The sequence below is a fragment of the Hippocampus comes genome, unplaced genomic scaffold (assembly GCF_001891065.2).
Source record: "Hippocampus comes isolate QL1 unplaced genomic scaffold, H_comes_QL1_v1.1 scaffold46, whole genome shotgun sequence".
Lineage (NCBI taxonomy): Eukaryota > Metazoa > Chordata > Actinopteri > Syngnathiformes > Syngnathidae > Hippocampus > Hippocampus comes.
In genome coordinates, this window is record NW_017805780.1 from 606,303 (window position 1) to 632,233 (window position 25,931).

Consider the following 25,931-nt stretch of genomic DNA (forward strand, 5'->3'; position numbering starts at 1 on the left):
GTGCATTTCAAAATTTGGCATGAGAAAACCCGCCTCCAGAAAACATGAAACAAAAGACAACAGGAGTTTTGAGGCGGATCGCGGAGGGGAAGGCTTTGGGAGAATTTTCTTGAGTTACATGAGGGGGGCGAGGGGTTGAGAACAGAAAAACAAAACAGAAAAAGAAAAGGTTCCTTTGTTCGGTGGTTTCATTTGAGCACCAAAAAAGAAAAAGATAAAAGGCCTCTGTCCCGTTCTTGAGCTCAACAGTAAAGAACTGTCGAGACAAAGTGGATGTCAGGGACCCTTCACAAGAGAATAGCACCAGTTTGGTTTTTGCTAAAGTGCCTCAGTGACTCCACTGATCGCCACAACTCCCGCGGGCAAACACACTTCTTTCAAACATTTTTTTTTTCTTTGAGGTAGCCGTAGGATGTTCTTGAAAAGAAAAACAAGTTTTAAACCCATGTTTCTCTGCTGGTGGTTTTAATGTGACTTTGGCAGACAAGTGGAACAAACATGAGACGGGCCACAACAGCAAAACCGACGGGACTTTGGGCAGGTGGAGAGCGGCCGGCATAACAACAAAGACAAACATGACTGTCAGTTTCACCGTTTATTCATCAACACCTGAAATGTGGTACAAAGCAATCGGGTTCTGTCTGTCGGGACTGTCCTTTCATTCCTCTCACCGCAGGGCGGGTGTATAAAAATACAAAAGTCACCTGTGTGTTTCTGTAAACTCCAGAGAGGCCTGGATTGGCTTGGTTGAAGATGGGCCGGGGGAGTCAATTTGATCGAAGCATATATTATTTTCTTGTTGCCAGTGAAAATCTTCTCTATGGGATCCTTGGTGTTGGTGATGGTAAAAACGAGACAAAAACAGAGTCAGAAATAAACAAACCAAAAAAAAAAAGTAGTGGTCCCAAATGCGACGATGCGAGCATTGCCGCATCACTGCCATCTTTGTTGAAGTGCAGGTTTTAGGCATGGTAGACCATTGGAACAATGGTCGGATAGAATCGCAGGATGAGGAGGGAAAAAGGGGGCCAGATCAGAAAAAAAATTGTTTTGGTGGCTTTTTCTTTTTTTTTTTTTAAGAGGGATGGTTGCTAGAAAAAAATAAAACACACACACTCACGCACCACAACATATTCAAGTCCAGATTTCTCTTTTTACAAGAAACAGACAGGTCCAACTTCAAGGCCAAACTCTTGGTCTGGAGCACCAACATCCATAGGAGCGATGTCAATGATGGGCAGGCGAGATGTTTTCGATGTCTTGTACTCAATGACTGTCTTGCCCCATGTACCGGTGTGTGACTGCGAGGAAAGAAAAGAAACAGATGGAATCGGCGTCAGGATGCGCGTTCATCAACGTTTAAAACTCCCAACCAATACACACTTCCTCAAACTGCATACATTGCAATCCAACGTGCCAAACCCGCGCTATGAATACGCATTTATGTCATCATCCGTGTTGTTTGTACGTCCGCACTGTTTCATGAATCACTTCTCTGTTCATCACATGGCACCTCGTCAGAGATGGTCCAGAAAGTCAAAACCCTGCCGCTCCTACTCAACGGGCAGGTCGACGAGCTGCTTTGAGTAGAAGCGCCCGCGGCTACTTGTGGCCAAAGACTGTGGCTAGTTGTGGCTCAGCGTGGTGACTTTCTGGACCGGGATTTATCATCTCTGCATCGAGCGGTGGTTTCAATCAAAGCGAGCAAACGGGGTTGTTTTCGCGATCGAGCGCTACGGATCCAAGCAAATGCGCTCACCGTGCAGCCGTCCTCGAGGACACTGTAGGTGAAGCGGCTGTTGCCCTCAGCTCGGATCTCAATCTCGTTGGAGCCCTGGAGCATCAGAGCCTTCTTCAGGTTGCCGGTGGCGGCATCCATGTAAGAGATGCTGTTCTTGCAGTGGTATGTGATGTTCTGGGAAGCCTCAGTTGACATGAGACGCAGGAAGGTCATCTGGATGTTGACGTCTTCTGGCAGAGAGCCCTCGCTGCCGTACTCGAACTTTGGGGAAAGCAGAGCGCAGAGGGCTCGGTACACGTTCCGAAAGAAAGTTCACCAACGAAAGGAGACTTGTTGGGGATTCGGCGCGTTTACCTGGAAGCCCTCGTTCATTGCCTCGCCGAACCAGACGTGCTTCTTCTCCTTGATGTTCTTGCTGACGTACCAGTTCTTCATGGCAACCTCACGCTGAGTTGGGGACACGCAGGTCTCTCCGGTCTCCATGTTGCAGTAGACCTTGATGGCGTCCTGATTGCAGCCCTGGTCAGGGTCAATCCAGTACTCGCCTGAAGATGGAGGGGTACAAGCTATCAGAAATCCATCTTGTACTTCAAAAGCGGCCGCAACGCATCGCACACTCTTGTCTAAACTAAGGGCGTGGATCCAGTCTCAGCCTTCATGCCCCACTACCACCGCAAGGAACCGTCTGAATAGTCGGTGACATAATGACTCACCGCTCTTCCAGTCTGGGTGGCACATCTTCAGGTCGCGGCAGGTTCTGGCGGGGTTCTTGCGAGTGCCGTCGGGGCTGCGGATCTGCTCAATCTGCTGGCTCAGGGTCTTCAGAGTGCTGTCCACCTCCAGGTCGCGGTCACGCAGAACGTTAGCGTCATCAGCGCGGTACATACGGAAGGGATCGGGACCCTTGTCCTGAGGCTGGGAAATGAAACCGATGTCAAATCCGCCGCCGTGGGCGCCTGGTGCTCCGGGGGGTCCGGGAGGTCCGGGAGGTCCCTAAAGAACAAAACAAGGGAAGCGGGGGGTGCGGCGTTAACACAATTCGGGCGATGATCACAATAGATCGCAAAATTAAGCGAGCCTTACAGAAGGTCCCATCTCTCCAGAGCGTCCACGAGGTCCAGGAGGTCCAGAGGGACCAGGGAGGCCAGTCATACCATCCTTACCGGGAGAACCAGCAGCTCCAGCAGGTCCCTGAGGGCGGGGAAAAAAAGAAAAATAAATGAAATTCCCCAAAGGAAGAAAGTATAACACAAAACAAAATTTCTTTGGTGCATGAACTCACTCTAGGTCCAGCGGGTCCGGCAACACCAGCAGGTCCTGCCTCTCCAGCGTGACCCTAGTGGCGTCCAAAGAAAACGGCAGTTAAGACCCACGTGTGTTATTTTATACCCTACATTCAAAAAAATGTGCGGCCAAGAGCGTGAAGTAACGTACAGCGGGTCCGGGAGCTCCCTGCATGCCAGTGAATCCTCTGTGTCCCTTCATGCCTCTCTCACCAGCCTCACCGCTCTCTCCCTTGTCTCCACGAAGTCCAACGGCTCCCTAGGTGGAGATGACATGATTGACCTGATCTGTGCCCACTGCAGAGCTCTGTCGCTCGTGCTCATCGCGTTACTTACAGCGGGGCCACGAGGTCCAGCGGGACCAGAGGGACCAGCGGGGCCAGCAGCTCCCTGGAACACAAGCAAATCAATGAGGCGTGTCGTGCCGTATTGCAAACGTTCACCTCTCAACGTCAGTCGGCATGAAATGGGAGTTCATGAACCTCTCATCAAGTTGAGATTTGGAAAAGCTGCGGTTCACTCACAGTCTCTCCACGGTCACCATTCTTTCCAGCAGGTCCGACAGGTCCGGGGGCACCGGGGGGTCCGGGGGCACCAGGAACTCCAGCAGGGCCAGACTCTCCGCGGTCTCCCTAATTTTGTTGCGCAAGATCATCTCAGTTACTCTCTTTCAAAGAAATGAGGCATTCTCGATGCAGGAGTCAACGCAAAAGACGTAACGCAAAAAGCTGGCCATTCTGTAGTCTTAGCATCGTTGCCTTTCCTGTTTCATACGGAGTATCTCGTTCAGTGTTACAGGGGGAGCCACGGCTCACCGATTTGGTTTTGAGCCGCGCTCATCCTGAAGCGGCGACGCAACGATACAAACGGCTTTGCTTGCAACTTGGGCTGTGGCAGTCGGGGGCGATCGAATTGAGAGCAAATCTCCCTGAGCCTTGAATAAGTTTGCCGATTGTCAGCACATGCCGTTTGCAGCGATGTCCACTGCGCTCACCTTGGGTCCAGCAGGTCCATCACGGCCAGCGGATCCCTCATTACCAGGGGAACCCTGAAGGAGAAACACAGGACAGATCAATTGTGTGATCCTGTCAAAGGACAAACGCGCAGGAGGTTGACAGATAACGCAAGAGCCGCTTTCTTGTCATACCTCACGTCCGGTCTCTCCAGCGGGTCCAGCCAGTCCAGGGGGTCCCATGGGTCCAGGAGGTCCGCGCTCACCACCGGGGCCGGCAGCTCCCTGCTTTCCGGGCTCTCCCTGTTGGTGACGTGCGCATTGAGTCGCGATAGCCTGAGCCAACCTAACGGCATGCTAGCTGGAAGAATGAGGCCTCGATAACGTGGGGACAAAGTCATCGCATGAACTTACAGTAGGTCCGGGCAGACCGGGGAAACCTCTCTCTCCTCTCATTCCAGACAGACCGACAATACCACGCTGTCCGCTGATACCCTGAGGTCCAGGAATACCGGCACTACCCTGGGGGGTTGATTGCAGAGGCAAAGTGTTAGGCAGACCACCAGAACGTGGACCCTTTTTCAAAATTATCTTTCATGCTTGCGAGCAAGACGAGTAAAAATAAAATAGCAGTTTGAAGCGGAGGGGACTTCTTTCCGTCACGGGTTTTGTGTGCGTAGGGTTTACAGTAAAGGGGAAATAACTTACAGGAGCACCGTCAGCACCAGGGCTACCCTTCTCACCAGAAGGTCCAGGGGCTCCAGCGGCTCCAACCTCACCAGGGCGACCGGCAGGTCCGGTGTCACCACGGTTTCCTTTGGGTCCCTCCTTTCCACCGGGTCCGGAAGGTCCGGCAGGTCCAGCGACACCCTTTCCAAAAGAAGCAGAACACAGTTCTTCACAAGGCTCTGCGCATCCTACCAGCTGATGTGCTCAGATTCAAACTGGACTTACAGAGGGGCCGGGGGGTCCAACTCTGCCAGCAGCACCGGGGAAACCGGTAGCACCCTTGATGAGAAGGCACAAGGTCAATGAGAAGACTGTATGTAAATGTGAATACGATATGAGAGGGGCTCAGAACAGTCACTGTTCTAACTCACAGGAGGTCCAGCAGCTCCGCGAGCTCCCTTGGGGCCAGTGTTTCCAACGGGACCCTGAATGAACAGAGCGTACGGTTGATCAGCGTCGGAAAGCTAACAAGGGGCACACAATACAATGACACCTGATGACTTGGGTTGACAAACCTGGGGTCCGGGAGCACCGGTGGGTCCAGCAGGACCGGGAAGACCAGCATCACCCTTAGCTCCATTGTTACCGGCCTCTCCCTTAGCACCAACAAGACCATCGGCACCCTAAACGGCGGTGATGAGAAAAAGGTTTGAGTGATCCAAACAACAGGAAAAGGTCTGCGAATGGAGCGCGAGCATTTATGGGCTTACAGGAGGTCCAGCAAATCCAGCAGGTCCAGGGGCTCCGGCCTCTCCGCGCTCACCCTATGATAGAAGAGAAAATTGCAGAACTTGAGAAGATGATCGAGGCGCCTGAACAAGACATCTTCTGTGCTTAGATGGACCGAAGAGCATGACTAGCATTAGCATAGAGGATAACGTCAAAGGGAGGGTCGGACTCGAGTCTGGAGTGTTTCAGACAGACAGAGGGTGACTCACAGGGGCTCCGCGAGCTCCGGCAGGTCCAACGGGTCCAGCGGGTCCAGTCTCTCCCTTGTCTCCGGTGGCTCCAGCAGGTCCGGGAAGTCCAATAGCACCACCCATACCACGAGGACCGTCTTTGCCAGGTGCTCCATCAGCGCCCTTGGCTCCTTGCTCACCCTGGAGAGGGGAGAATTGATCGAGAACGAATGAGATTCTGATCCGAGGGGAGTTTCAATCTGATTTGACGGTGGTGCGACAACTCACTCTATCTCCTCTCAGTCCTGGAAGACCAGCGGCACCGCGCTCACCGGGCATTCCCTGCAGTCCAGGTGGGCCCTGAGCTCCGGGAACACCAGCAGCTCCAGCATCGCCCTAAAGTAAAAAGCAAATGAAACAATCAGATGGAAGAATCACACGCAAGTAGTATCAGAAACATTTTTGCCCAAATTACCTTAGCACCCTCGTTTCCAGAAGATCCGGGAGAGCCGCGGGCACCAGTGGGTCCGATGGGACCAGGGGCTCCACGCTCACCGGGGAAACCTCTGTCGCCCTGAATCAGAGAGGCAGCACAAAGTTAGGGCAGGCTCACCTGGAGCTAAATCTAACACAGACTATTTTTGGATTGATTTGATTCAAAGGAAAGTGCTTTGAGAAAATCGAATCCCAAAGGCAACTAACTGTCGGCTCACAGTTAGTCGAAAATCATCAGCCTGATACTTTTACAGATCAGTAAAAGGTGATTGTGACTTACTCTAGCACCAGCAACTCCTGGGGCTCCAGCCTCTCCGGGCACGCCCTGAATTACAGGAAAAAAAAAAAAGAGTAAGTAAATTAAAGAAGAAGAAAAAAACATTTTTACATTGTTCAAAACAAGTGGTCAGAGTTGAATTCAATTAATTTTGCACCTGCTCTCCGGACTTGCCAGTCTCACCAACAGCACCTTGGGGTCCTGGAAGTCCCTGGAATCCTGGAGGTCCAGCAGGTCCCTGCTCACCTCTCTCACCAGCAGGTCCCTAAGAAGAGCAAAGGAAGGAATGTTGGAACCCAAAATGATGGGAGTAGCTGGACTTTGGAGTTCACGTCTTCCTCTACTTACGTTGGGTCCAGCAGGTCCCTGAGCACCGAGCTCACCGTCCTTTCCTGGGGCACCCTAAAGAACCACAGATATTTAATTTGGGCTGTCCAACGAGCTTCTCCATGTGACGAGGACAGAAGAGAGTACCCCTGAGAACTTACAACAGGGCCAGTAGGTCCCATCACTCCTCTCTCACCGGACTTTCCAGCTTCACCCTAAAGATACGTTGGGGAGGAGGGGGGGTGGGGGGGGGGGACACCTCACTTGTAAGCCTCATCTCGACAATGATCCGGGATAGCTTTGTGGATCTGATCAAACGTGCTCCGTAGCTTGAGACTCAGCACTTACAGCGGCTCCCTTGGGTCCGGGGAATCCCATGACACCGGGCTGGCCTCTGGCTCCAACAGAGCCAGGGGGTCCAGGGCGGCCATCTTGTCCAGGGGCACCCTGATGAAATGCTATCGTTAGCCCAGTGCGCTTTCGTTTCAAAACACGAGGGCATGAACATACGGACTTACGTTAGCTCCCATCTTGCCATCGGGTCCGGGGCTGCCGGGGCTGCCAGTCATACCCTAGAGGTCAAACACAAATGTTCAGAGGAGGATATGGCCAGTCAAGAAATCCTCTTGTGCATAGCAAATTACGAGCAGCAAAGTCTTACCTTAGCTCCAGGCAAACCAGCCTCACCAGTACGTCCGGGCTCACCGGTAGCACCTTTAGGTCCAGCGACACCAGGGGCACCGCGCTCACCAGTGGCACCCTAAGATTGTCAAGGGCACAACAAATATTTGAACACAATCAAATGGCTTCCAAGTGAAAACAAACCAACAGGTTATTATTGACACCAGTGAGTAAAAACGGTGTGAGGGGAGCCGTACTCACTTTGGGTCCAGAAGCGCCATCAGCACCAGGGAAACCACGGCCGCCAGTGGCACCCTGTAGAGGAAATCCAACAAAGCTCGCTTAGGTCTGTGAAAAAAGCTGAATTTTTTTTGTAGTTCACTTTGCTCTCCCAAGAATGCAGGGTTAAGTACACTCAAATCTTGCCATTTGGTTCTCTGAACCCAATCAAGTCTGCTGGACCAAAATCTCTTGACTCAAAATGCAAAAGTCTGATCGTGTGACCATTCGCAATAGAATCTGCAGCGAATTATGCTATTTTGTTCACGAATCACAGCCTTTTTTACGAATTACCTGTAGGGGGCACTAAAATGTTTGTGAATGTCATACTGATGAAATGTAATGACGGTGGGACTTCTGTGTAATGTTCGGCCAGAGTTCGATACGCTGAAAAAAAGCTGATCTCATATGATGCCCTGCGCTCAAGAAGATCACACACACGACGGAGCGAAATTGGACATTTTGCTACGGTGCTTACACGCTCGCCAGGAACTCCACGGGCTCCAACGGGACCGGGCTCTCCTCTGGCTCCTCTCTTGCCCTCCTCACCAGCGGGTCCGGAAGGTCCTTGAACTCCTGGGGCGCCCTGCACGATACAAAAGGCACGGACAAAAACGTGAGCGACCGCGTTCCACGCCGTACTGGAAACGCGGGCAAGTCGATGGCGGTGAACTTACAGCATCTCCCTTGGCGCCGGGCTCTCCCTTGGATCCAGGGGCACCAGCCTCACCCTGAAACAAACAAATAAGCAAACGTAAGCAAACAAGACCAAAAACTAATCAAGAGCCATCACTCAAAGACAGGATGAACAATCGGGCCGAATGTGTCGTAGGATATCGAAGCGTCAGGAACGACGTCATTCTGAATCCGATTCTGTCCGTGGCCCAGATGAAGAACAGAGCTCGTCAGCTATGCAAGAGCTTTACTCACAGTGTTGCCCTTGGGTCCAGGGGCACCAGCAGCACCATGGGGTCCTGGGGGTCCACGGGGTCCGGGGAAGCCGGGAGCTCCGGCAACTCCAGCAGCACCCTGCGGGGGGCAGCAAACTCTTTCATCTCAATTCTGAATCTCTGCTGTTTTAACTCTAGCGCGTTAGGCATCAGAAGTGCACTTACAGGAAGTCCCTTAGCTCCAGCAGCTCCATCAGCTCCGGGGTTACCCTGATGGGTAAAAAGATATGTTTTTTTAGTGACCAGTTCTGTACAGGTCCAAAGGCAGTTTGGGGTTTTTTTGGCCTAATTTCGGTCCATGTCTTTCATGGAGAAATATGGGGGTGGGGGGTTGTTTGTTTTGTTTTTTTACTTACAGAAGGTCCAGCAACACCAGCGGGTCCAGGGTTACCGGCCTCACCACGGGCTCCAGCGGGGCCCTCGGGTCCACGAGCACCTTGAGCTCCAGCCTCACCCTGAAAAGTGGGTTATGTGATTAAATAAGAAGCTAAACATTGGTTGAAGCTAACTCCGCCCTCCCCCAAATATAGTGAGGCTTCATTGAACATAAAATCATCATTCAAAAGAAATTATGAATAATATATATCGTCCGGTGTCAAGAGCGTGCAAATAAACACAACGGCTCAAGCTAGCTTCCGTTTTCCCCAAACGTTCCACAACTACAATGCTGATGCCTGCATTAGGAGTCACAGGATCTGTCATTTCAAGGCAATATCACTCAAATCCAATATTGTAATCTCAACCAATACATATTTTATTTTGACCCGTCCCATTAGCCAAACACAAAATTGCTAAACAAGTGGTCGCCTTGCTCCGCAAATCCCTCGAGACCTAAAAACAACTTCTCCAAAAAAAATGAAATGAGGGGAGTAAAAAAAATAAATAAATAATAATAATAATAATTGTGCTTTTACCTTGGCTCCGGGGCCACCAGGGAATCCAGGAGGTCCAGCGGGGCCAGTGGGACCCTAAAAAAACAACAACAACAATCAAGCCAACATATTCAGACAAATGTGTGGGACAGACGATCAAGTTTCGAGAGCCTGTTTCAAAATGCACACTTACGGGAGGTCCAGCAGCACCGGCGGCACCATCGTTACCACGAGCACCCTGCGGCACAACGAAAAGCGAGTTTGGCTCCAATCTCATGCTGTGATCAATGGATTGGGAGTAAAAAATAAGCTGCGTGGACTCACAGCGGCTCCAGCAGCGCCAGCACGTCCTCTCTCGCCAGGCAGACCGCGGGGTCCCTGAAAATGGATGACATTCGGATTCAAGGCATACCATCTGGAAGCGAACCCAAGATATCGGCTAGCCGGTTTTACCCACCATGGCACCGGGAGTTCCGTTCTCACCAGCGGCTCCGGTCTCTCCCTGTACACAAACGCAGGCCGGTCAGACAATGTTTGAGATGGCACTTGGATCAGCAAGCTAACATGTTACTGCTGGGGCTGAAATTAAATGAAATTCGCACGGCTGGTGTGGAATTGAAGAAGAATTGCCTTTTAATTGGAGCGTCATGAGACGCCGGTCCCTCACATCAAACCCGAGCGACCATCAACGCGGCTACTTTGACCAATGCCGCACTACTTTCACATGGCAGTCGGTGTCACAGCCTCTTCCTTAGCAATTACAGATGAAAACGCTATCGGGAATTCTATTTCTACTTGCCCCATTTGGGTTTGCCGGATCGGGTGCCTTCATTGCTGCAGATGATATTATGTGGGCAACAGGACACCATTTCTGGTGTCATTTCTTCAAAGCTCAAATGCAAGCCATTGTAAGATCCGCTGTAAAAATCTATTTATTCAATTGTTTCCGAAACTGTAAATGGACTTCAAATGTTTTGTGGGTTTTTTTTTTTTTTAATGTGGGAAGGTCACATTTCACCAAAAGTAGTGCCATGCGCCACAACATACGGCAGTAGGACAGTAAATTTGGTTTTCTTGGATTTGGGTAAAAAGGGAGCAGTAAGAGTGAATTTAGTTGACCTTAATCTTGGAATGTATGAATTATATACATATTCCCTTCATCATCATCATCATCATCGTCGCGAGCTCATCATACTCAGTGATTTGAAAAACCAAAATGCTTCTTGTGCAGGTGCATTGACACATTTTGTCGACTGTTCAAGTCGGCTATTGGCTGTGAAAATACGAGTGGGAATTTTCAAGTGTGTGTCCAAAATGCGGCCAAGGCCAATTGCAAAGCTACAAGTCAAGCGACCGCAGGGTGTGTTTGTGTGTGGTCATTCATTACCTTGGGTCCAGCAGGGCCAGTGTCTCCCTTGGAACCATCCAGACCGCTGAATCCCTGAGGAGGAGCACACATTCAGAAGTCAAGCGGAGGCAAAGGAGATGCTCGGCTTGTTTGCGATGCTTTGGCTGCTTTTCCACTCACTCTGTGTCCCTTGATACCGGGCAGTCCGGGGGTTCCTGGGAAACCGCGAGCTCCCTGAGGCAAAAAGCAAATGTCAGGAGTTTTCTTCAGGCTCTTCTTTTTGCTTGCTTTAAGGTGAGGAGCGGCGGGCACGGGTGACTCACCTGAGCGCCGGGAGGTCCGCGCTCGCCAGCACGACCTGGTTTGCCAGATTCACCCTGGCGTGGGAAGAAATCGAGGAAAGCTCAAGCGATGCACGATGAAGCGAGGGGGAAGGGAGGTGAGACTCGGTCAACTTACGTCCTCTCCGTTCTTGCCGGAGGGGCCGGCGGGGCCGCGGGGTCCCATGGGGCCCTGCAAAAGGCCAACCATTCCACATTAAAAGAAGTTCACCGCGGCGTCAAGTCACGTTAGCACTTGCGGCTGTATTTGGAGTACTCACAGCAGGTCCGGCCTCTCCAGACTCGCCGGGGGGACCGGTGAATCCCTGAGGGCCCTGTGCAGAAGACGTCACCGCATTGTTAGTCAAGCTGCGTTGAACACCTTTCGGACCCCCATTACAGCGGAGCCGCTTCAGGCAATGTCATTTGTCACTTTTGTCATCTTTCCATTCCTAGTGTACTCGCGGGAAGGACAATCGCTTTTTTTCCCCCACCACAATTGCGTTTATTTAGCGTGCGACGCATGCTAGTCCTGAAAGGTGGGATGCACGTTGCCGTGTCAACAGCAACACATTTTTTTTTTTTGCATCCTCAAAACACACAGAAATTTGTCAAAGCTGGAACGGGCATGATTTAGAGTGAAGCATTTAAATGAGCCCAATGGAGCAGGGATATTGATTTTTTTTTTTTTTAGTTGGAAATGACTTTTAAGTCGGTCACATTGACAACTGAGTGAGTAGGAGGGAGGAAGTTGTGTACTTACGCTAGAACCGGGAGGTCCGGGGGCTCCACGAGGTCCCATTGGGCCCTGTCAAAGGCAAGCAGGAAAGGTTAAGTCCGCGTGACCATGTCAAATCATAAAGAAGTCTAAAAAGTGCTGATGGCGCGTGTGCGAAATCGACTTGCCATGGGTCCAGGAATGGGATGGACAGGAGACTTATCGCCATAGCCGTGAGACATCTGAGGGGAGAAGTTCTGCAAGGAAATAGAGCCATGTACCCAGGTTAGAAACATTTCAGCCAGTGGCACAACTTGCCCATCAATTCCAACGGGGAAAAAGTGCTCGGTCAGTGGCTGGGAAGTAAACTGTTGCCGAGAAAGCATTTGTGTTTTTGTTGTTATCCGCTCGTGAATGAAATGCTTGACACAAAAACACAAAATCGGGAACTATGGATTAGATTGGCGGCGCGTCGCCCGTCTCGTACCGCGTCCAATCGTTGCCTTTCTTTTGCAACTCTTGACACTTGTTTCAGTCATTGAGCACACGCGTGAAGGAAATGCCTGGCGGGATGGCTTCAGACTATCCGTGACCTGGTGATCATTTTGGAGTGTGCCGAAACTGACTTGGATAACAAGCCGGCTTTGCCTCGCATTCAAATTGAAAATCAATTCGACATCAACAAGAATGGATGTTGTTAGCGAGAGCGACACCATGTTTGATGGGTGACAGATACATCATCATATCTGAATGGAGCTGTTTCTTTTTTTTTGATTACTGTTCCAAATAGCGACTATTTTGCCATGAAAGTACCATAAAAACAATTTTGAGTGTTAATACGGAAAATAGTGCTGACACAGTTCAGGACGACTCTACGATTTGGAAGCATGAACTTGGTCAAGTCAATTCGTCCTCTCAACATGAAATGATCAACAACGGCAACAACTCGAAAAAAAAGATATATTGAAGAAAAACTCTCGACTTACTCCACCGAGGCCGGGGGGTCCAGGGGGGCCGGGGGGTCCGGGCAGACCAGGCTGGCCATCGAGACCATCGTTACCGGGGGGACCGACGGGACCCTACGAGGGGGGAAAGAAAATGGAAGGACTTAAAAGTCATGATAACAACGTCAAATTATGAAGCTGACCATTCATCCGACACACCAATCCTATTAGCGATTTAAAGGGTAGCCTCTTAACATCTTTTTATTCCGTTTACAGTGACGGAATTACAACAATGACCAAAGGTCGTGACCACGTGACCGTCCGGGAACGGGGGTCGCGTGACCGTAGGAAAGAGGAACTCAATAAGACCCGCGAAGAAACAACTTGACAGATTTGGAATGATCACGAATGTTAGCAAGCTAAATACGTGGACGCCGGAAATACCAATGAAACATTTGGATAACTATGAGGGGAAATGCACATTTTGTGATCGACGGTCACATCAATGAAAACCACGACACTTGGGGGAGACGTGAATCACCGCGGTCATGGATAAGTACATCACATATAGTTGAAGGCCATTTTCTCTGAATCCCAATAGCAATTCGACATCGTCTCGCAAATGGAGTCGCTAAGTTTCTCTACTGTCGCCGTCGGACAAAATGTTTGTCTTTCAAACACAGGGAGGCTTTAGGTCGGCCTCTGTGTTTTCAATCACTGACATTTCAACCTCCACACCAACGATTGAAGCGGAAAATGGCCGCCGTCCTTGACACGGGCGCTTTGACGTGATATTTCGAGAACGCGACTTCCGCTTGGCGTAAAACCAGCACAATCGGGGCTCACGCTTGAACGTAACTCGGTGGAGTTTCCGCGTGAACTTTTGAGCGCGGCATTAGATTTCATGACCTCAGTCTCCACAAAAAAAGTGGGAACACGTCTTCAGTTCTCATGGAAACCAGCATACATCCGAGACTAAAATGAGAGCTGACAGGTGGACCAAAGTGTGCACTTACTCTCTCTCCCTTGGGTCCACGGTCTCCCTTGGGTCCCTTGAACAGGGGGAGGAACAAAAAAAAAGACACAACCGTCAAAATTTTAGCAGAGGACACAACTCATTTAACGAATCATGCGATTGATTTATCTCAACATGAATGACGTGATCAACTATTCTATTAGTGGTTGAGGGGAAAGAATGAATAAACACTATCCGTACATTTTGAAGAATAAATGTTATGAGATGTATAGAGTAAGGCGTGGTCATTCATGAATCAAAACAAAGAGCACTAAAATGAAGTTGTGGTTTCTAGTTCAAATCCATGAAGATTTGAAATCATTTGCAGTGATGCTTTATTTAACATACGTTACATACGTGCGACTTATAGCCATGTAATAATGGATATATCATATTTACCTCGACCTGAGATTGACCCTGGTAGCCTGTGAACAGATGAGGAGACACAAATTTGTTAGTTGGACTTGTTCAACAAAGATTAATGTCAATTATTTTGTGTTGGTGAGACTTAATTACAGGATATTTCATATTTTATAGTCGCTGTAGTGTAAAAAGTAACATTGAAATGCAACCGTCGATTCACGATGTCACGTTATGGCGCGACCGTGCTTGTAAAAATGACGACTCGAATGAAATGTGTCTGTCGGCTATTTTGCGTTTTAGGAACGGAGCGGAGAAAAGGACGGGCCGCAGTACCGTCGTCGGGGCAGATGGGGCAGCACTCGTCATGGGGGATGACGGGGTTGGGGCAGTCGGTTGTGTCCTCGCAGATGACCTCATCGCACATCACGGTGCCGCTGTCGCACACGCAGATCTGGCATGGCTCCGGTTTCCATACGTCACGGTCCGCAAACACCTGGCCGTCAAGGGTGCAGCTTCCACCCGTGCCTGCGGGGGGCGACAGAGGACCACAGACGGGTGAGGCGACGACGCTGTACACGTGAGCGAATAAGTCGAGGCCCAAGGGGGAAGAAAACACAACCCGGAAATCAATCAGATATCAACTATCAACTACTAATCGTGGGGTAGCACCTATGGCAATTTTGTAAGAAAATTCTTGAGCGTTATTTTTAAATGTAGTATCATGACAGGGCTAATCCAAGAGCGAGGGCTTCAAATGCTGAATGCAGGTCACCTGAGCTTGCTCTCCAAGTCGAGGGCGGAAGCGTGGAAAAACTAGCCTCACTCACCTCATAATATTCAACCGTCCTACAATTCCATCATTTAAATGTATCAAGTTTTTTTGACCGCATCGCTGATTTTGATTCGAGTTTTCAAGCGGAAAAAAAAAACCGGGATCCCTTCTCTCCCAGAATACCAGATTGGTGAGCTCAGAGCGGCTGAGGGCGTGTTGGCAACAGCTGCTGGAACCACTTTGCATGTGTTTGCAATTAGAGCACCGCATAAAAAAAAAGAAAAGGAAAAAAAGGAGGGAGTGAGGGAGGGGGTGGGAAATGAAAACTGGGCGTCCAGATGTGTGTGCAAAATGCGCAGGCCAACCACTAGGCGGCGGTATAAGACGAACAAATCTCATCTGCTTGACAGCAAGTTTTACGACCCTTTCTCGACAATTCACATCTGGAAAAATGCATTTCGGCTCCTTTGTTCTTGCTTTGGGAGCTTTGGGGACATTACAGAGACAACTGTCAATGCACCAAAATCACACGTTTCAGTTTTTCGGTGAAAACTTCCCTCAGCTCATGGCACAGCACACGCCATGAGGACAAATGTTTGCTGAGGACAAGACTACACCTGCTCACCTCCTCCTCTCCCTTTCTATTTTTCCACCCAAGGTCTCTCTGTCCCTCACCTGCCAGGTGCCAGCCAGCGTTTAGTTTGAAGCCTCCTCTATTCCTTCTATAGGACTATCCTGCAGGGGATGCATTTCAACCGGAGTGGAGGTTTAAAGCATGTTAAAGGCCGTGTGCTTCTTCGGCTTGCAAACGCGTGCGCGAGATAGAGCAAATCGAAATACAAAGTGTGAATTTGGCGAACCACACTGGGCTCGGAGTCTAGGTCAGGCCTGGAGGTAAACCTGCAGCGACTTGCTTTGCATGCATTAGGGTGGGGGCGGGGGGCCAGCGAGACGAATGCAAGGAGAGGAGAGAGGGGCCTCTTTGGAGATGCCCCTTGCATTACGCAAACCCTACCCTGCATCTCTCTCTCTCTCTCTATCTGTCATGCAGAAACATTCTGTTTACCAAAGTTCCTTCCCTTCCTCCCTGTCTAAATCTAATCCGCTACATCCACATGTCGAGAAAATATCCACTTTGCAAAATCAGAGAGAGGGAAAAAAAAGGGTCTGGTGTCAAGAAGCTCCACAAAAACAAGTGATGAGATGATGAGACTTACGGTCGTCCTCGCCCTGTGCCCTCACCAGGAGCACCGCTGCGCTGAGCAGCAGCGCCAGCCGCAAATCCACAAAGCTGAACATATCTAGATGCCTCTAGACATGTAGACTCTTTGAGGCAAGAGAGGAAAAAAAGTTGGGGGTGTCTTCTCTTTCTGCTACACTCCACTCATACACGGGTGTTTGGGGGTAGGGTCCGCTTGTTCCACAGTCCTCCTGACCCCAGCAGAAAACTCCCTACTGCCTACACCAACTTTCCACCGGGGTTTTTATATGGGAGTCTGAACTGGGAGGCGCTGGGACTGCAGAGACTGGGACGCACCCTCATTACCCTTTTGCTGGAGCTCGCGTTTAGGGAAGACAAGAATGGACCCCTCCCTCAAAGGAAGGGGAAGGGAAAAAAACAGATGGGAAGAAAGAGGAAAAAAAAAAAAGGTCCCTCCTTCCATAATTCCACAGCTGAAGGGTTTGGATGAGGAGAATGGGGGAGGGGGGGGGGCGGGGAGGAGGAAACCTGATCTTGAAGAGCATCGGTTGGTCGGAGGAAGATCTCCTCCGTCAGTGGCGGCAGCCGCAGGTTTAGTCCAGACTTGAGTGCCGAGCTGCCCGCTGCTCCGCATCGTCTTCGGCTCCGTCTTGTGAAAGTTGCCGTGATGCTGCTTTACTTGACGAACTGCTGGTGCGTATTGCACCTGTGGGGCTCGCAAAAGCCATCCGGAGGTTTCCCAACCGCCCCCCCCCCCCCCCCCCCCCCCCCCCCAGCACCCCGTTTTCATCCTTTCCCAGCACGTCCACTGGCCTTGCGCGCCGCTAACTCTTCCGTTCGGTGCGTTTGATGTTTGGAGCCTTTTTGTCTCATTTGCGTCCACCACTTGAGATTTTATATGTCAAATCTCGGGCTCATGGTTGGTTGGTTGCTGTCAAGTGGTCATTCGGGACTCACACAGGCTGCAGAAAGATTTCTCGCTAGCCGACAGAATCGAGCATCCACCTTATTCATAATCGCTCACTCTTCCACTGTACTTCCTCCCCTTTCATCTTTGTCCATCGATTTTTGTCTACCACATCTTGATGATGTGGAGCAGGCTGAAGTCGGCCACCGTGGGAAAAAATAAAAAAAAGTGATCGAATTGGTAACATGAGTGAAGTCCATATTTGATCTGTGGATCTGCTTTTTGGAATCGGCTACTTCGAATCATAGATTTGTCCCATGTTGCTGTTTTGTTTCTTCTCACGTGCAGCGAGATGGATTGTTTCGCATTTCTGCTCAGCACTAAAAGGACTGACTGTCAGAATGAAGCTCAAAAGCAAGCTCTCGCCAGATGGCGAGACTTCAAAACGTGGCACGACCGCAGGAGTCACCGACTCCACTCGCGCCGGAAACTCTACGACTTGACGTGAGATGCGATCGGCTCACGCACGTATGGCCCAACATTGGACGAGATCAGCATTTGCGGTGGAAGGTTTTATTGCGCTGTTGTTTGGTCCTGCAAAAGCTGCACAACTCGGGGGGGCTTTTGCCCAACTGACGAGAGCAAATCTGAAAAGCCCTTTTGGCGGCTCCCCTCTCGCGCCGTCGTCCTTCAGAGGGTGGTGGTCAGGTGAGCCGCAATGAAGGCCGAGCCCGCCGTGAGGACGGCGCGGATGAGCTGAAGGGAGACACGCGGCCATCTGATCCACCAGAAAGCAGACACGTTGCACAGTCTGAAGCCGGCCAACAAGGCCAAGTCACTCCCTCTCTCGCTCACTCTCTCTCTCTCTTTTCTGCTCGCACACACTGCAGATACCTTCACATTATCCATGTGTCTGCCTGTTCCTTTTTTTTTCTTTTTTTTTTTCTTTTCTTGGAGGATGATGGAATGCAATGTGCCTTTCGAGAGGAAGGAAGGCAAGCAGAAGAAGAAAGAGAGCAAAGTGCCACCTCATCCTTCCCCGATTCGACCTTCGGCTGGGATGTGGGAGCGTCATGGCGCTCCGCGCAAAATGGAGGAAAATCAAACAAAAAGATGACAGTCTTCTCAATCCTCAAAGTACAGTTGGAGAGGAAATGCCACGTGTTCGTGAGCTGAGCACGTCCGACTGCAGGGTTCCACTCCGGCCTTCCTGTGTGGCGTTTGCACGTTTTCCGGAGTACCCGGATAAAAGCCACGCAGGCACAGGCTGCGTGCGTGGCTTTTATCCGGGTACTGCGGTTTCCTCCCACCTTCCCAAAACATGCACGGCGGGTTAATAGAACACTCCAAATGCCCCTTTGGGTGTGATTGTGAGCGCCAATGGTGGTTCTTCCACGGGTGGCCTGCGGTTGGCTGGCAACCATTGTTGGGGTGAACATTGTTGATCTAATTCAAGGGTGGGCAATTCCAGTCCTGGAGGGCTGCCGATGAGCTGAATTGGGTGTGTTGCAATTGGGAGAGATGGAAAACAGGGAAGACACCCCCCTTCCCCACGACTGGAACTGCCCACCCCCCGATCTAATTTGTAATCCTTTTGAAATTTAGCAAAATGACACTCCAGAATGTCCACGGGAACCCAAAAGGGGCCTTCTGATTGGTCGTTTGGACAGACGGCGGTGGAATTTGAGCAGAGCAAATAGAAACTTGCGGTCGGTGAGAAGAACACGAGAAAAAGGCCCGTGAACAACTGTGAGCAAGTTGTGAAGTGGGCTTCAGCCCGCACAACGTCAACACGACAGGAAAGACAGAAGACATGAGTGAGAGGCGGGCGTCAGTCCAGGTGTTGTGCTTTTGATTTCTGAAACCCATCTGTCACGAAACTCAGATCAGGTCAACGTGAGAAAATAAAAAAACACTTTCCGAAAAGGAAAAACAAAAAACCTACATTTTGGGTTCCCCCCAGCTGTCTCTTCCTTTGACTGAGACAAAAAAAAAAGCAGATCTTGAAGTGCCAGGGAGAATGGAGAAGCTGACACAAGACGTACATAATTGCTCTCGACCCTTCTCTCGCTCTTATTTCCGGAAACATGGGACTGGTAAAAAGAATTCAATCGTCGGTCAATAACAGGAGATTCAACAAGGGACCACTTTCATGTGACGCACAAAGTTTCATGTCCTTCATGGTGTTCATGATCACACTTTCTCTTTCCCATTACTGGTCCTCTTAGCTTGAAGGTTCCTTTTTTTCCAGACATTGGTCTTTTTTTTTTTTCCTCTTAGCTGGCCGACAGTTTCTCCTTCATCGGAACTGTCACCGCTTCCCGGCGACGCGTCTTAAAACCAGCCGACCGGGTGGGGAAGGCTTCCAAATAAGGCGCCCCGACCCGATTGAGGCTGCGCGCCAACCCTCTGCCACCTCTTTCCGATCCATCCGGGTCGGCTTTCACTATCCAGTCAAGGTGTCCAAATCTTTCAGGAGCTTCCTGCATGTTGCGCCACACGACATCAGAGCGACATCGCACTTGCACTTGCACTTGCGGTCCATCCCCGACGCCTTCCGGCCAACAGCAACTTGACACACGTTTCCTTTGACTGGCAAGTGAGCGTTTATCTCCCCCAACGCTCAAGATGATCGAAAATACGCGATTTGAAGACATGCAATGCCCGGTCATTGGATGATGGGAACGTTTCCCGATATCAACGGTCACGTAGAAACCACTTTGATGTCGCTCGACTGTTGACTGCGCACTTCCGTTCCGGTCGTAAAAATCCAAACGCACAGCTGACTGTCATCATACACAGCAAGACTTTGCGTTGGGGCGAATGTGCACAATTGTATGTACGAAAAACACACGCATACAGAAGGAGGCCTACCTGCTGTTTCCTCATTACTGCCTTTAAGAGGTTCACTCATAAACATGGACGTGTGTGTGTGTGTGTGTGTGTGTGTGTGTGTGTGTGTGTGTGTGTGTGTGTGTGTGTGTGTGTGTGTGTGTGTGTGTGTGGGTGGCTCTTTATGAACGGAAGCTATCGGCTGTTTGAAGTTTATGCTACTGGAAAAGATGAGAGAAAAGGTTGGGGGGTGGGGGGGGCGAGGGGGCAAACTTGTTGCTGCTGCTGAGCTTGTTTGCGTCTGCGCGTTTCTCCCTCCTGTAAATCCTCATTTCAAGCAAGCGCGTGCACGTGGAGCCACGTTACACTTCTTCACGTTGGACCTCTTCTGCACGCCTGCGCGGGGGCTGATGCTGCCATCACCGGGCTCCCTCCGTGGCGGGGGTCCACTTTTTGTTGTCCCCGGAAGGACGACGATGGCTGCAGTTGAAAATAATGAAAACACATTCGCGATGCTTCATTTCGATTCGGATTCACTCTCATTCCATCCTGGCATATTTGCCGAGCTCACGGTCATCTTCACATTGTCAACCCAAGAAAGTTTTTTTTTTTTTTCCAGAGAGAGAAGGAGAGACGAAGGTCTGCCTACATTCTCTCGGCGCTGAAAGGGGATAATTGAAGGCCTCGCTTTGGTTTTGGAAGCCAAGGGAGGGATGGTTGAAGAATCAGACGCAGCGCTCCTTAGAGGGAGAATGGAAGGGAAGCCACGTCCACATGCATGCATGACTCATTCCCCCTCCCTCCTCCCCCTCCTCTGTAATTCTTTCTCTGGATACATTATGGGCAGTAATGATAGTATTTATTTCGAGCAGCAGTTTGTTGCAACCGTTGAAACTCTGGCAAATTTGTGCCGGGGGAAACATGTCCGTGTTACTTCATTCCTGAACAGAATAGCGTTGCGCTGCGCCTGCTGCGAACTCGCACGCCGAGACCAGACAATCGGTGAGAAGTGATTTGGAGTCTGACGCTTTTCAAACAGCTAACTAGCGACAGCTGCGGGCAGACGGACAGACAGACAGGCGGACAACTGGGAGACTCGGTCGAGGCCAACGTCAGCAGAGTTCCACTCTCCAGACTTCCTGCGATGATCTGCGTGACCTGATCACGTGCTGCCGTTCAATGTGAAGAGCGTTTTGCATTTGCATGTAAAGACTCCAAACAGATGACGGAAGAAGAGAAAGTGTCAAATAAAAAGGTTTCTGGCGGAAATTTAAAGAAAAGAAAAGGGGGAGGAGACAAGCTGAGGGTGAACAAATGGGAGAAAAAAAAAAGGAGTGAGAAGTTAGCCAGTACAGTCACGCTGGGGAGGAAAAGAGAGGAATGTTTAAAACACTTTCTGTCTCTCTGTTGCACTTACTCTCCCATCGAGAGAAGAGAATCAGAGCCCATCCCCCCCAGCTCCAAAACCACACACACACACACACACACACACACACACACACACACACACACGGAGCAGACAGGCCGAGGATGGAAACTATGAACACTGCAGTTGCCAGACAGCAAAGAGAAATGATCAACACAAGTAAAAAAGACGAAGAAGAAAAAAAGAAACGGGGGAGGTCTCTACGACTTTCAGATGACAGAAAGGAGTTTACACGAAGAAAGGGTTCGCCATGATGATAGCGCCTGACTTGAACGGCAACACGATGCTACTGTAACGCATCCAATAGTGGGCCAACAAAAGGGACAGAGGAGAGATGATTGACAGATGGTGGGGAGCTGGACCTACTCGGTGAGCTCGAGGCTTGTAGGCCACCCCAAAAACGGAGGAAAAATTCCGCAACTGTTTGCCTGGGCACCTTAAACACAAAGCTGATGAACAACACAAGCGATCTCCAATTGCTTTCTGAGCGGGTTTCAAAACGAGGCCACATTTTCAAGTGGCCCTTTCATCCTTCCGTTTTTCTGTACGCGGCCCTCCAACGAAAACGTTTGGACAACCCCTGCCCGACGTCAATTGGATATGTTAAGTATTCATCGGGGAGTTAACACCAAAGTGACAACAGTCAAGTACTATCACCCACCATGTTGTCACAAGCAATCCAATGAGTTAGCTGCAAATATGAAAAAAATGGTTTGCTAACGTTGCGTGCGCGCGTGCGTGCATTAATGCTGTCATTCATAGCCCCCTGGTGGCTGTCCATCTTCTGTGTTGTAAATGCCCCCATAACCCCTTGACCCCCGCGTGCGTTTCTCTTCGGTACGCCTTCGGCTGCTAACGGCCGAACCCGGGCGCCATTCGTCGGCCTTAAAAGTCGACCCCGCTTCGTGCTGACGGGCCCGTTCTGAGCACACGCGCCACTGCGGCGGTGGACTTTCGGAGACCGCAATCCGTTTTGAGGCGCCTTTACATACACGCTCACGCTCACTGATAAGATTTGCTCGATTTTCTGCTCAATACACCAGGAAGTTATCGCGGGCAAACACCGAATCTGTTTCATAAACTCTTTTGACCTCGGTTTGAAGGAGGAGGAAAGCGAAACGGCATACGGCCCATCCTCGACGTGGCAGGGTGATGTTGCAAAAGCCAGCTGAGGGACGAAGAGAAAGAGAGAGAGGGAGGGAGGGAGCAGAGAGAAAAGAGGTGGCCAGTTTTTTTTTTTTTTTCGCCAGACTGCATTGAGACTTTGAGGCCATGAACATTCAAGACTTTCTCAATGTACCAGATTGGGGGGGGATAACGAAAAATCAACAACAACAAAATCAAGTGAAAGCAGCGATACCGCTGTTGCTTGTACAAATAAGCGGCGACAGTCTGACAGGCCATTTGATATCCTTCCCCCAAAAAACGAAGGAGCGAAAGAAAAAGCCACCTCTGAAAGTGTCCCAAACCACATCACTTGCCGCTATCTTATCTGGGGAGCAGGAAATCCTCGCTTGGGGGAGGGTGGGGCTGACATGTGCTGCACAAGGACAGGAGGCGTGGCCACCTGGACCGGCTGCAATCTGATACCTGTCAATCAAGTACGTCTTTGCCTAAAGGTTAACCCTTTGTTCCATCCGTTAAGCCAGCGACCTTGAAAAAGCAAGCGAGTTCCTCGTACCGACTTGATTTGAAAAGTAACTCAGTTGGATTACAAGCTACTTTATGAGCTACTTTTCAGCAGGCGCTGACAACTCCGCTCAACGTGCAACTGATTTGGCCCGTACTTTATTGGAAGTGTGCTTTTAACATAAACGTTTTTATCCATCCCTCCATTTTCCGATCCGCTTTATCCTTACAAGGGTCGCTTTCGCGGAGGTGCTGGAGCCCATCCCAGCGGTCTTCGGGCAGTAGGCGGGGGACACCCTGAACCGGTTGCCAGCCAATTGCAGGGCACACACAGACAAACAAACATCCGCGCTCACACTCCCACCCACGGACAATTTAGTGTTCAATCAGCCTGCCGTGAATGTTTTTGGAATGCGAGAGGAAACCGGCGTACCCGGAGAAAACCCACGCAGGCACTAGGAGAGAACATGCAAACTCCACACAGGGAGGCCGGAGCTGAACTTGAACCCACAACCTCTGCACTGTCAGGTCAACGCGCTAACCACTGGACCACCGGGCCGCCCTCATTATATATATTATTCATTCAATTATCTATCTATCGATCTATCTAGATCGATTGATAGATCGATAGATAGATTGATAGATAGATAGATAGATAGATAAAATGTATGTGTGTGTCGCTGATGGTGTAGTGGTGCACACTCGCTTGGCTTCTGAGCAGCAACATGGGATCAGTTCCCACCCAGTGGTGGTTTGTCTCGATATGTACCCAGCAACTGACTGGCGACCAGTTCAGGGTAGAGTCCGCTTAAAAAAAAATAATAATAAGCTTGTCAGCTTTGCTAAATTTCAGAGAATGACCAAATCGCATCGAGTCGTTTTGATCAAGCCGTCAGCATTTGATGGCGATGACAGACTTGACACGAGAGTGTCGACAGTGCTTTGAACAACTTTTTTGGAGGTGTTTGTTTTGTTTTTCTGAAAGTTCTAAGGATTGGTGGGCTCTGAACTGAAATTGCAAGGCAAAAAAAGTGAGTAACATGAGAGATTAGGAACAAAAAAAAAAAAGTCTGGGTCAAAAGTGGAAAAAGAACATTCCCTTGCTTTCTCTCCCTCTCCGTGGCAGTTTAATCTAAGCAGTATGTGCGCGTCTCACCCGTGAGGGGGAGGAGAGGGAGAAAGGGAGAGGCCGACAGAGGCAGAAGGAGTGACGGAGAGAGAGAAAGCGAGAGAGAGAGATTTTGCATTCTTTTCCATTGAGGTCAACTTTTAAGCAAGCTTTAAGCATGTGCAGAAAAAAGATTCCCCCAATCAACTCTTGTTCATTTGGGCCACAATCGATCGTCCCGTCGTTCGACCAACTCTGCTGTTCGGTTCGGTCCACATGCACAATCTTTTACACTGCCACTATTCCGCAGAGTGTCCAAAAGTGATGACTTGAGCAGATGTCGTGGTTTTTTTTTTTTTTTGTCTTTGAATCAAAGCAAATTGTTGTCTTTCGCCTTGTTTTAGTCGAGGTTTTGGATCACGAAAGTGATTGCCATTTTTTTAATGGCTAAATACTGCGCCGTGGCCAAATGAACGATTGGACTTTTTTGTTCTCCTCACATCTGCACCTCATTGTCTTTCGTCTCCGGCTCCAACGTGCTCATCTGTTCAGTGTGAAACCTTCACTCGGGTTTTCACGATTCCACAGCGCCCCCCCCCCCTCCCCCCTCAGCGCCTTTCCCCCTCACCAGCCCACGTCATGGGTACTTTCAACAACTTCCCGTCCTTCTTTGCATCACTTCCTTTCTCCATTTCTTGTCTCTTGTGTTTACTTTTCTTTCTTTCGACTTGCCTGTCTGTCTCTTTTTTAAAAAGTCCTTTTGTCCCGCAATGCTACAGACCTATTGATGTTGATTTTCACGATCTTTACACAGGCATCGTTTTGACTTGAATGTGAAGCGGTTGGTGCACAGCCCCACACGTGCGTTCCAACTCCCAGGATGCACTCTGTCAGTGCACGTTATGGTCAAGCGTGTAGGGGCGCGCTCGTCTTTAGAAATGGCAAACGGGAGGAAAGCAAAGCAGTTTCGCTCTCTACCTTTGGCGTCAGCGCCGATCCCGACAAGGACAAAAAACAGTGAGCGGACCACCTGGCTGAGGGTTGAAGAAGCTTGAAGCAGGAAGACGAGGCCCGAGACGCCGTGGTGTGTAATCACGCCTCTCCTTTTTCCTCAGCATCCAGGCCACGAAGGCCCGCTATAAATACACGCTAAATGAGAGAGTCTCGTCGGCCGTGCGGTTTTGGAAGTCGTCCGAAGGAAGACTGAACTTTGAAAAGTGTGCGCTATATTGTTCCACCCACAAAATGGCTCCTCTTCTTCCTTCTTTCAGCGCGAGCGTTTCTCTTTATTGCAGGAGCTACAAAAAAAAAAAAGGAGCTTTTGCATCGCAGAACAAAACAAATGCTTAATAACAACAGGCTGATGAGGCGTCAGAGATTTCGGATTGCTTCAGTCACGATCGAATGCCCTCTGACCTACGGCGCAGCAAAAGTCAACAAAGTGCCGTCGGCGTGTCCGTCAGCGCAACTGCTTGTCCATCCGATCTGAGAGCGACTTTGAACGTACTTGGAGTTGGCCGGCAGGTGTTCAGAAGCTCTCAAACGCCTCCGACCTTTTCATTTAGTGGCACGACCAAGAGACACCGGAGCAACTATTAACATAACTGCCTTCTGTTACAGGACAAGAAACACTAACTTTGCTCAAAACAGATGTCGCATTCATTCCTGGTCGCATCTTGTAGTTTTCGCCTGGAGGTAGTTGGCCCGGCACGTGTAACCTGTTCATCTTGTGCATTCGCGCAACATGGAAAATCTCCGGAAGAGCATCGAGAGTTGGAGGGCTTGAGGTTCTACTTTCATATCTGTACGTTGAGTTTTTTGATACGTGTCAACATTTTACCGTCAGCGGCACCGAGTTTGCGTCTTATTATCAGGCTCAGGCCTTCCTGTGCGCGCACGGCGTGCTCCGTCGACGGAACGAGT

General features: G+C 50.1%; 1 protein-coding gene across 3 annotated transcripts; it reads right to left on the minus strand.

Annotated features, from left to right (window-relative positions):
• Nucleotides 1–319: 319 nt before the first annotated feature.
• On the minus strand, nucleotides 320–16,379 carry col1a1a (collagen, type I, alpha 1a). Of its 3 annotated transcripts, XM_019884861.1 has the most exons (49): nucleotides 16,123–16,379; nucleotides 14,467–14,658; nucleotides 14,170–14,195; nucleotides 13,772–13,807; nucleotides 12,798–12,890; nucleotides 12,000–12,068; nucleotides 11,857–11,901; nucleotides 11,375–11,428; nucleotides 11,233–11,286; nucleotides 11,097–11,150; nucleotides 10,954–11,007; nucleotides 10,813–10,866; nucleotides 9,883–9,927; nucleotides 9,750–9,803; nucleotides 9,619–9,663; nucleotides 9,468–9,521; nucleotides 8,910–9,008; nucleotides 8,719–8,763; nucleotides 8,534–8,632; nucleotides 8,281–8,334; nucleotides 8,082–8,189; nucleotides 7,586–7,639; nucleotides 7,365–7,463; nucleotides 7,222–7,275; nucleotides 7,052–7,150; nucleotides 6,865–6,918; nucleotides 6,725–6,778; nucleotides 6,534–6,641; nucleotides 6,380–6,424; nucleotides 6,080–6,178; nucleotides 5,893–6,000; nucleotides 5,644–5,805; nucleotides 5,416–5,469; nucleotides 5,221–5,328; nucleotides 5,077–5,130; nucleotides 4,931–4,984; nucleotides 4,685–4,846; nucleotides 4,391–4,498; nucleotides 4,172–4,279; nucleotides 4,019–4,072; nucleotides 3,549–3,656; nucleotides 3,361–3,414; nucleotides 3,176–3,283; nucleotides 3,024–3,077; nucleotides 2,825–2,932; nucleotides 2,455–2,734; nucleotides 2,096–2,286; nucleotides 1,760–2,002; nucleotides 320–1,301 (listed from the first exon to the last, which is right to left on the minus strand). In XM_019884861.1, exons 1-49 carry the CDS (start codon nucleotides 16,202–16,204, stop codon nucleotides 1,155–1,157), a joined length of 4,347 nt encoding a protein of 1,448 aa, XP_019740420.1. In that variant the 5' UTR covers nucleotides 16,205–16,379; the 3' UTR covers nucleotides 320–1,154. The 3 variants fall into 3 exon arrangements, with proteins under 3 accessions (XP_019740420.1, XP_019740422.1, XP_019740423.1); XM_019884863.1 differs by lacking the exons at nucleotides 5,077–5,130; nucleotides 5,221–5,328; XM_019884864.1 differs by lacking the exons at nucleotides 8,082–8,189; nucleotides 8,281–8,334; nucleotides 8,534–8,632; ... (1 more) ...; nucleotides 8,910–9,008; nucleotides 9,468–9,521.
• Nucleotides 16,380–25,931: the final 9,552 nt, after the last annotated feature.